General features: G+C 48.2%; 1 protein-coding gene across 1 annotated transcript in view; it reads right to left on the bottom strand.

The window, feature by feature from the left end:
* The window catches only part of LOC106814284 (CD109 antigen-like), a gene marked incomplete in the record, with an annotated part of 61,689 nt that extends 57,305 nt beyond the window's left edge, over positions 1-4,384 (bottom strand). The window contains 2 exon segments of the mRNA XM_014818580.1: positions 2,718-2,838; positions 3,826-4,384. Of these exon segments, the coding sequence (XP_014674066.1) occupies positions 2,718-2,830 (113 nt within the window).
* Between the last annotated feature and the right edge of the window lie 7,475 nt (positions 4,385-11,859).

Here is an 11,859-nt window from a genome sequence, read left to right as displayed (position 1 = left end):
AAAAGATCGCAGCAGATAAGCAGCAGCAGCAGCAGCAGCAGCAGCAGCACAGCAGCATATGTAGTAGCCAGCAGAGCAGCACGGCAGCAGTATAAGGACAGAGCAGCGAGCAGCAGGCAGTACACAGGCAGCAGTGAGCAGCAGCAGTAAGTAGCAGCAGCAAGCAGCAACAGCAGCAGCAGGCAGTCAGCGACGGAACCGTCGCGCGCACGACCATTATAATTTCACGAAAGCCGTTATCGACGGCGCATTTAATATTTTAACGAGCTGGCGTTAGGGCAAACTTATGTCGTTAGATGCCTAGCTGTTCGGACTAGTACGCTAGCAGAGCCGCCGCTCACAGGCTGTCAGGGATAAGCAAGACTGGCATCACGAGATAGGATAAAGACCGACGGTGTGTCTTGCCCACCGTCGCAGCACACGTACCCCCCCCCGGACCTGCACTGGAGCGCCAACGTAACCCCATCCTCCATGCACTACGTACCCCGATCTCACCGTTTGCCATCGCACACTACGTAACGCGGCTCCACCGCATATTACCGGTGCCGGCCAGTCTGTCCTCACCACCCCATCTCATCTACCGCCACACTTATCCAGAGCCCCGTCTCACCTTTACCCACCCACGAGACCTAACGATCAGAACTGTTGCCCCGACCCTTGGCCAATCACTCCGTACCCCACCCCTCAGCCCACGCACTCTCCTTACGCCGCACCCTCGCTCCACGCATCCTTACCCCCAGCCACTCGCCCACCACAGTGGCAGAACCACCCATGGATCCCTCACACCAATGTGGTTGATGGAAGAGCGAATCGCGTGGCATTTAAAATACAACATGTACGGATGAGGAGGCTGCATGAAGGATGCTGGAAGGAGAGTACGAAGCGAAACAAGAGGTGGCTTCAATGACCATCGATCAGGGCTCGCCATCTCACTTTCTTCCCACACATCCGTCCCATCAATAAGTACAAAGTGGCGAAAAAATTGCAATCGCTCGCGCCTAGGCCTTCCGCTGCCCAAATAGACACGGATCGACTGTAGACACAGACAGATAGAGAATGAAGAGGGGAGAGATAGCTGGAGGGCGCCATGGGGAGCTAGGGAGAGAGGGGAGGGCAGGGCAGAGCTGAGGGAGGGGTGGGGAAGAGGAGATAGAGAGAGAGAGAGAAAAGAAGAGAGAGAGAAGGGGAGAAAGAGAGAGAAGGGGAGCAAGAGAGAGAGAGAGATGAGAGAGTGAAGTGAGAGAGGAGGGGAATAGCGAGAGCGATTGGGAGCGGAGAGAGTAGGGAGGGGCAGGAAGAGAACGAGAGGGGGAAAGAGAGGAGTGAATGAGTGAGTGAGAGCAAGATAATGGAGAAGGGGAAAGTAGGGTCAGGAAGAGAAGAGCAGGGAGAGAGAGAAAGAGAATCTGAAAATTGCCCTACGCATCTCAAACTCTGCACATCCGCCTAATGTTTGAGTCATTAGGCCACTTGCATAACCACAATTAGCAACTCAGGCTTTTCATTAGCAGCATGCCGCATGGGGGTCCGACGATAGCTAATGTTGCCCGTTGACTATTGTATATATAACCCTAAAGTGCAATCATGCTGAAATTTCATGTGGCCCACCACCGTGGCAAGGCAGCGTGTGAAAAACATCATCCGAAGCCTTGTTCCCTCGTGCCGGGAGGCTGGAGAAAGATTTTAAATGTGGTTGAACATCACGATGATTTGAAGCTTAGTGATAAAGGAGAGAAGAGTATTAAATCATTGTCGGCCATGGGGCAACGTACCGAGTCCGCTCTCACTGTGAGCGGAAGCAACCTTTTCTGGATCACTCTCCAGGGGAAGAGAGAGAGAGAAGGGGGAGAAAGAGGGGGAGAGAGGTTGAAGGGAAAGAGTGGAGGGGAGAGATGAGAGAGAGAGAGAGAGAGAGAGAAAGAGAAAGGAGAGTAAAGAGTGCATAAGAGAGAGAGCAAGGCAGAGAAAAGGTGGAGAGATGGAGGGAGAGAGAGAGAGGAAGAGAGAAAGGGGGAGGAGAAGAGGGGGAGGAGAAGAGGGTGGGAGGATGGCCAGAAAGAGCGATATACTCATCGAATAATCCCGAGCACTTACAAAGTGAAGGAGCGCATGTAGTATTAGAAGCTACTGCCTCACGTTTTATCACTGTAACCCCATGCCCCCTGAAGCCTATGCACACTCATCATGCTCTGTCCATTACCTCTACCAACCTATCATCTTATATCACCTACTGGTTAAATGCCTTCCTAATCAGTTGTACACCAGATGGATGGACAAGGAATAAGTCTAACACTAAGACCACTAGCTATCAGCTCTCAGATGGTGCACTCTTGCTCAGTGGAAACTGGATGGAATTAGGTCAAAGGTTAGTAAGCATTCAGTGTTCAGAACGGTGCGATCGATGACACACTCAGCCTTTAATGTTCCGAGCAGAACACACCGAAATGCAGTCCTGCCTTCTGAGAGAGAGCTACGCATCACTCACAACAGAGATGAATGCAAGCATCTAAGCAAGTTCACATAACTCTAACCGGTGCATTACTGCAACTCTAGTCCCACCGGAGAGTGCGGCCGCATCGTCGCGTTGACCCCTTAATGTCCCTTAAACAAAACAACCCTGTTCCGCACTCCCACCCTCTAATTTAATGACCACAGGGGCTTCTCGATAACACGGCTTCGTATAGATTGTGGCGGCTGAACAAACATCGTGCACTTACGGGTCGCGTTTCACGTAGGCGGGCAAGTAGTTCCAGTTGGCGAAGGCATCCCAGTGCTGTGTGTATCCACCCGTCGTCGCCGAAGCCAGGACTAGCAACACCTGCAGCAACATCTTCACCTCTGCAACGGAAAAAATGAATTCTCACAAGCTGATCGCGAAATGTAGTTCTGTCTAACATCATAACCAACAGCAGCAACAACAACAACAACAACACCAGAAACAGCAGCAACAACAACAACAGAAACAGCAGCAGCAACAACAACAACAACAACAACAACAACAACAACAACAACAACAGCAACAACAACAACAGAAACAGCAGCAACAACAACACCACCAGCAATATGGACATTAGTGGAAATTCTGTGTGCAATCTTTGAGATCTGTGCAAACCTTAGCTTTGATGACATAACCCAACAGGCAAGGATGACCTGCCAGACTACTCTATCGTATCCACGCAAACGCATGTCGGTTCAGTGCAATTTTGAAATCGTGCAGTGTCACCTTGAAATGTTTCCAGATTAGAAATCGTAAGCTTTTGTGACCATCCATTCCAAATTCTGTCGCCACGAGTATAATTACTAAACATTTATACTGAGAAAATGCTTTTCAGAGAAAGGAGAGCTCAAAACTCGAGACAATGAGTAGAACATTATATTGCTTGTGCATAAACGCTACTGTACATGTGAGTCTATACACAGTCAGTAATATATAAATAATAGCCACTTTCGTAATATACTAATAACATTGTTAATAATTAATACAGCCGAACACAGAATATAGAGTGCAGAAGGGGCCACCGTTTACATCTGCTCGGTACGGCGAGTGCGGTGGTCACTTAATTCTTCTTTGTGCATGCAGGATGGGCATGCAGGATCCACACCCATTCCCCAGTACTTAGTTTCAACAAACTTACACTATAGTATACATAGTGATAGTCCGTTTCTAAGAACACGGTGCCACGCTTAGCACCGTAAATCATTCTATGCGCAAGAATTTAGATACGGGAAGAGCAGAACTTTGATAATGCTGTTCGCTGGTTCATTTTAGCAACTTACGAAAACAGGTGAAAGTCGACGTCGTTTGAATTCCTACATTATACGTACCTATCTGTTGCACACCTTGTCACGTGCACACCTGTGTCACGTACGGCTATCAGTCCCTCTCCGTTCGCCTTGCGATCGACGGATCTACAGAAACCTTTGTTTACAAACTCACGGAAACGAAAGCTGAACTATCGACGGAGTTCACCAAGAAAACTGAGCGTACAACGTCATATCATCGTGAAGAAAACCGAAAATATATTACACTTGTATGATCGAAACACCGCGCCGCCAGTACGCTGCCTTCAAAATGGCTACCGGTTCTTCTACTGGCCGTTCGACGAACGCAGGTATGTTGTGATCAATATACGTGACGCCGCAGCCTCCTCCGTACACACAACTTGAATAAATGGGATGCAGTGAACCGTGGAGGCAGGCAGCGTACGCTCAGTTCACGCCCAGATCCAGTCAGACACTGAGACAGTACCTGCCGGTTGTACGTGGGGATTATACGAGTCGAATAAATAGACGACATGAGTAGAAACTGCGAGGGACGAGAACTTAGACGAATGTGACGCTTTTGAGTTTTTGAAGTTGAGGTTGATTATCTAGCATTTAGTTATTCGATCAAACGTCTTTGGCGTGCAGCTACCTGCTTCAAGTTAGTTTCATTGTCACGTCGCGCCATCTCGTGGTGAATGACGATGTCAATGCTCACGAGTTACAGTATCAAGCACAGGCACTTGGGCCGTTTCAATAATAAAACGATGGTAGCCTATATAAATAAATTGTATTTACTATCAAAATAATAATGTTTATGTACTCTCTATTTCTTAATAAATCCACGTAAATGTTATTCAAATGCTCCTCTGCAACTCACCATCCACCGCACGCACACCACAGTGCACAAACTTACAGAAAGATATCTTTCTGCTGCTGCTGCTGCTACTACTGCCGCTGCTGTTACTGCTGCTACTACTGCTGCTGCTGCTGCACTCCAGCTAACGAGCCAGCGTCGTCAGTCGTGTTGAGTCCGCTCATAGTATCACAGCCTCTCCCCCACCCACCCCCACACACCCAGCACGCTCCCTCGAGCTCGTGCGTTAATTAATACACACACATACACACTATATGGAGCCATCTCCGGATTTTATTGTGCCGTGACTCACACCATCCCGACCACACCGCAGCATCCCAGCGCGTGCTCCTGGGGGATGAGGATGCTAGGCAGGTTTTACCCCGGCCGTAGACGACAGCATGCATGAGAGAGGTGAGGGGATTGCGGACAGGATAGGTTATGTGTGTGTGTGTGTGTGTGTGCTCATGAGTCGTAAGCCGTGAGCACAGACAGACAGCAGCAACCACCGCTACCCCCTCGCATCGCTGGCCTGGCATCACCATCAGCTGTCAACAGCTACTGCTGCTCATCAGCCAGTGTACGTAGCATATGTCTCCTGGTTCTCCCGCGCCCCGAGCACAGCAACGACGTCGTAATAAACTTGAGTTATTAGTAAGTTATTTCTTGACGACCGATAAAGCGTAAAAAATTTGATAAACAATATATTATCTACTATCGTTTCCTATAGAATCGAAATTCGAAACAGAAATGACAATTATCTATATACACGGTAATTTACCACGGGTAATGTGGATGCCGTGGGGGAATAAAATCAGAAATTTTATTATTTTAACTGCTCAACACAATATTGCATTTATAAGATTTTTTCTCCATGAAAAAGACTATCTTCAGTACATGTATTTGTATTTGAATTACATGCAATAAAGATTTAATAATAATAATAATAACAATACTGAGGAATGTTACCGAGAGAGACGGCTTAAAGACCACCTTACCATGCTTTTCGCAAACCATTATGAAATCGGAAGAAATCCGAAACACTAGTGTAGTGTAGAATATATCCCGTACGTAGACAGTGAGACGTAACAGTCGTATAACACTAGAACACGGACATGGAGAAAGCATAACAGGGTGCGAAATTAACGGGAGTCCGGAGTCAAATACTCCCTAATTTACTGTCGGACTCCCTGATTTGACATATGCAGGAGTCCGTGCGACTCCCTGAAAATTCTGCTATATACCAACTAGTTTGTTCCAGAGCACGACCTCACGGAATTACCGTATTTTTTCAGCAAATGTTCAAAGACAATTTGGCAGACCTGCATGAATCTTAAAAATAAGCACATGCGTTATTGTTAATATCTTTAGTTTTGAAATTCAGACTGCGGACTCCATTATTTTGCTGCGAACTCCCTCTTTTTGAGGGCAGGGAGTCCGACTCCCTTGTTCAAAAGTTGATTTCTACCCCTGGCATAAGAACGCCACACGGGGGAAGGATCATGACGGATCGAGGTGGCAGCAATCAGTCGGTAGATCTACCTGTCTACGCGCGCTGTGCACCTGCGCGTCGGTTCCCGCATCGCTAATAATTCACGATGCTAACATGCCGAGCTCCGTCATAACGTACCATCGCTAACGAGTACCTAGCTACCTGCCTACCTACCTACCTAGCTAGCTACCTACCTACCTACCTACCTAGCTGCCTACCCACACAGGCCACCCAGCCAGCTACCTGCCTACCTACCTACCTACCTACCTACCTAGCTGCCTACCCACACAGGCCACCCAGCCAGCTACCTGCCTACCTACCTACCTACCTACCTACCTAGCTGCCTACCCACACAGGCCACCCAGCCAGCTACCTGCCTACCTACCTACCTACCTACCTACCTAGCTGCCTACCCACGCAGATGGACACACGTGCGCGCGCACGCATGCACACACACACACACACACACACACACACACACACACACACACACACACACACACACCACACACACACACACACACACACAAGCGCACACGCACACATGTAAACAGACACACACGCGCGCGCGCGCACACACACAAGATTTCAAGATTCAAGATTTTATTTGTGCTAAACCAGGATAAATCAGACAGTGGGAAAATTAAACAGTTATAACTTTGCAATAATGCACGGGTACGGCGAAAGGACCTTGCGGTCATCGAGTCAGCCATACACTATAGTTACAGTACATATTACTTTCCAAGACACGATGTTGAATGATATTTACAATACATGACGGCACACACACACACACACACACACACACACACACACACACACACACACACACACACACACACACACACACACACACACAACACACACACACACACACACACACACACACACACACACACACATTACACACCACACAAACACAAACACAAACACACAACACGCACACAGTAATAAAATGATGGTAAATAAACACAAATTGTAATGAACTACAAAGATATCTTTCTGTAAGTTTGTGCACTGTGGTGTGCGTGCGGTGGATGGTGAGTTGCAGAGGAGCATTTGAATAACATTTACGTGGATTTATTGAGAAATAGAGAGTACATAAACATTATTATTTTGATAGTAAATACAATTTATTTATATAGCATCGTTTTATTATTGAAACGGCCCAAGTGCAGGCTGTGCTTGATACTGTAACTCGTGAGCATTGACATCGTCATTCACCACGAGATGGCGCGACGTGACAATGAAAACTAACTTGAAGCACGGTAGCTGCACGCCAAGACGTTTGATCGAATAACTAAATGCTAGATAATCAACCTCAACTTCAAAAACTCAAAAGCGTCACATTCGTCTAAGTTCTCGTCCCTCGCAGTTTCTACTCATGTCGTCTATTTATTCGACTCGTATAATCCCCACGTACAACCGGCAGGTACTGTCTCAGTGTCTGACTGGATCTGGGCGTGAACTGAGCGTACGCTGCCTGCCTCCACGGTTCACTGCATCCCATTTATTCAAGTTGTGTGTACGGAGGAGGACTGCGGCTCACGTATATTGATCACAACATACCTGCGTTCGTCGAACGGCCAGTAGAAGAACCGGTAGCCTTTGAAGCAGCGTACTGGCGGGGCGGTGTTTCGATCATACAAGTGTAATATATTTCGGTTTTTCTTCACGATGATATGACGTTGTACGCTCAGTTTTCCTTGCTGTGAACTCCGTCGATAGTTCAGCTTTCGTTTCCGTGAGTTTGTAAACAAAGGTTTCTGTAGATCCGTCGATCGCAAGGCGAACGGAGAGGGATTGATAGCCGTACGTGACACAGGGTGGCACGTGACAAGGTGTGCAACAGATAGGTACGTATAATGTAGGAATTACAAACGACGTCGACTTTCACCTGTTTTCGTAAGTTGCTAAAATGAACCAGCGAACAGCATTATCAAAGTTCTGCTCTTCCCGTATCTAAATTCTTCGCGCATAGAATGATTTACGGTGCTAAGCGTGGCACCGTGTTCTTAGAAACGGACTATGTATAGTGTAAGTTTGTTGAAACTAAGTACTGGGGAATGGTGTGGATCCTGCATGCCCATCCTGCATGCACAAAGGAGAATTAACGTGACCACCGCACTCGCCGTTACGAGCAGATGTAAACGGTGGCCCTTCTGCACTCTATATTCTGTGTTCGGCTGTATTAATTATTAACAATGTGTATTAGTATATTACGAAAGTGGCTATTATTTATATATTACTGACTGTGTAGTAGACTCACATGCTACAGTACGCGTTTATGCACAAGCAATATAATGTTCTACTCATTGTCTCGAGTTTGAGCCTCTCCTTCTCTTCTGAAAAGCATTTTCTCAGATATAAATGTTTAGTAATATACTCGTGGCGACAGAATTTGGAATGGATGGTCACAAAAGCTTACGATTTCTAATCTGGAAACATTTCAAGGTGACACTGCACGATTTCAAAATTGCCACTGAACGACATGCGTTTGCATGGTACGATAGAGTAGTCTGGCCAGGTCATCCTTGGCCCTGTTGGTTTGTCATCAAAGCTAAGGTTTGCACAGATCTTCAAAGATTGCACACAGAATTTCCACTAATGTCCATATTGCTGGTGGTGTTGTTGTTGCTGCCTGTTTCTGTTGTTGTTGTTGCTGTTGTTGTTGTTGTTGTTGCTTGTTGTTGTTGTTGTTGTTGTTGTTGTTGTTGTTGTTGACTGCTGCTGTTTTCTGTTGTTGGTTTGCTGCTGTTTCTGGTGTTGTTGTTGTTGTTGTTGCTGCTGTTGGTTAGATATGTTAGACAGAACTACATTCGCGATCAGCTTGTGAGAATTCATTTTTTCCGTTGCCAGAGGTGAAGATGTTGCTGCAGGTGTTGCTAGTCCTGGCTTCGGCGACGACGGGTGGATACAGCACAGCACTGGGATGCCTTCGCCAACTGCGAACTACTTGCCCGCCTACGTGAAAACGCGACCCGTAAGTGCACGATGTTTGTTCAGCCGCCAATCTATACGAAGCCGTGTTATCGCAGAAGCCCCTGTGGTCGTTAAATTATGAGGGTGGGAGTGCGGAACAGGGTTTTTTGTTTAAGGGACATTAAGGGGTTCAACGCGACGATGCGGCCGCACTCTCCGGTGGGACTAGATGTTGCAGTAATGCACGGTTAGAGTTATGTGAACTTGCTTAGATGCTTGCATTCCTCTCTGTTGTGAGTGATGTGTAGCTCTCTCTCAGAAGGCAGGACTGATTTCGCGTGTGTTCTGCTCGGAACATTAAAGGTGGAGTGTGTCATCGGATCGCACGGTTCTGAACACTGAAGGCTTACTAACCTTTGACCTAATTCCATCCAGTTTCCACTGAGCAAGAGGTGCACCATCTGAGACGCTGATAGCTAGTGGTCTTAGTGTATAGACTTATTCCTTGTCCATCCATCTGGGCTGTACAACTGATTAGGAAGGCATTTAACCAGTAGGTGATATAAGATGATAGCGTTGGTAAGAGGTAATGGACAGAGCATGATGAGTGTGCATAGGCTTCAGGCGGGCATGGGTTACAGTGATAAAACGTGAGGCAGTAGCTTCTAATACTACATGCGCTCCTTCACTTTGTAAAGTGCTCGGGATTATTCGATGAGTATATCGCTCTTTCTGGCCATCCTTCCACCCTCTTCTCCTCTCCCTCTTTCTCTCCCTCTCCCCTCATTCTCCCTTTCTCTCTTCCTCTCTCTCTCTCTCCCTCCATCTCTCCACCCTCTTTCTCTGCCTTCTCTCTCTCTTACTGACTCTTACTCTCCTTTCTCTTTCTCTCTCTCTCTCTCTCTCTCTCATCTCTCCCCTCCACTCTTTCCCTTCAACCTCTCTCCCCCTCTTTCTCCCCCTTCTCTCTCTCTCTTCCCCTGGAGAGTGATCCAGAAAAGGTTGCTTCCGCTCACAGTGAGAGCGGACTCGGTACGTTGCCCCATGGCCGACAATGATTTAATACTCTTCTCTCCTTTATCACTAAGCTTCAAATCATCGTGATGTTCAACCACATTTAAAATCTTTCTCCAGCCTCCCGGCACGAGGGAACAAGGCTTCGGATGATGTTTTTCACACGCTGCCTTGCCACGGTGGTGGCCACATGAATTTCACATGACTTGCATTTAGGCGTTATATATACATAAGTACGCGCAACATTAGCCTATCTCGAGACCCCCATGCGGCATTGCTGCTAATGAAGCCTGAGTTGTAATGTGGTTATGCAAGTGGCACTAATGCTCAAACATTAGCGGATGTGCAGAGTTGAGATGGTTAGGGCAATCTTCAGATTCTCTTTTCTCTCTCTCCCCTGCCTCTTCTCTTCCTGACCCTACTTTCCCCTTCTCCATTATCTTGCTCTCACTCACTCATTCACTCACTCTCTTTCCCCACCTCTCGGTTCTCTTCCTGCCCCCTCCCTACTCTCTCCCGCTTTCCCCAATCGCTCTCGCTAATCTCCCCTCTCTCTCACTTCACTCTCTCTCTCTCCTCTCTCTTCTCCCCTTCTCTCTCTCTTCTGCCCTTCTCTCTCTCTTCTTTTCTCTCTCTCTCTCTCTCTCTTCCCCACCCCTCCCTCGCTCTCCCTCCCCTCCCTGCTCTCTCCCTCTCTCCCATCGCCCTCCAGCTATCTCCCCCTCTTCATTCTCTATCTGCGTCTGCTGTCTACATCGATCCGTAGTCTATTTGCGGCAGCGCGAAGGCCGAGGCTGAGCCGATTTGCAACTTGCGCCACTTTGTAGCTTATTGATCCGACGGATGTGTTGGGGAAGAATGAGATAGGCGAGCCCTGCACGATCGATGTGTCATGTGAAGCCACCTCTTGTTTCGTTCGTACTGCTCCTGTCCAGCCATTCCTTACATGCTAGCTCCCTCATCCGTACCATGTGTATCTTAAATGACACGCGATTCGCTTCCATAAACAACATTTGGTGCTGAGGGCATCCATGGGTGGTTTGCCGATGTGGTGGGCGAGGGGCTGGGGGTAAGGATGCAGTGGGGCTGAGGGTGCGGCGTAAGGAGAGTGGTGGCGTGAGGGTGGGTACGGAGTGATTGGCCACAGTGGTGGGGGCAACTGTTCTGATGTGTATAGGTCTCGTGGGGGGTAAAGGTGAGACGGGGCTCTGGATAAGTGGTGGCGGGTGAGATGAGATGGGGTGGTGAGGACAGACTGGGGCCGAGTAATATGCGGTGGAGCCCGTACTAGTGCGTGCGAATGGTCCAAACGGCTGGAGATCGGCGGATCGTAGTGCATGGAGGATGGCGGTATACGTGGCGCGCTCCAGTGCAGGTCCGGGGGGGGGTACGTGTGCTGCGACGGTGGGCCAACGACCACCGTCGTGTCTTATCCTATCTCGTGATGCATTCTTGCTTAATCCCTGCACAGCCGTGAGCGGCTGGTCTGCTAGCGCTACTGAGCGAACAGCAAGAGGCATCTAACGAGCAAAGTTTGCTCTAACGCGCTCGTTAAAATATTAATGCGCCGTCGATAACGGCTTTCGTGAAATTATAATGGTCGTGCGCGCGACGGTTCCGTCGCTGACTGCCTGCTGCTGCTGTTGCTGCTTGCTGCTGCTACTTACTGCTGCTGCTCACTGCTGCCTGTGTACTGCCTGCTGCTCGCTGCTCTGTCCTTATACTGCTGCCGTGCTGCTCTGCTGGCTACTACATATGCTGCTGTGCTGCTGCTGCTGCTGCTGCTGCTGCTGCTTATCTGCTGCGATCTTTT

The sequence above is a fragment of the Priapulus caudatus genome, unplaced genomic scaffold (assembly GCF_000485595.1).
Source record: "Priapulus caudatus unplaced genomic scaffold, Priapulus_caudatus-5.0.1 Scaffold898, whole genome shotgun sequence".
Taxonomy (NCBI): Eukaryota; Metazoa; Priapulida; class Priapulimorpha; order Priapulimorphida; family Priapulidae; genus Priapulus; species Priapulus caudatus.
Note: the sequence above shows the minus strand (reverse complement) of the source record. Positions and strands in the feature narration are given on the sequence as shown.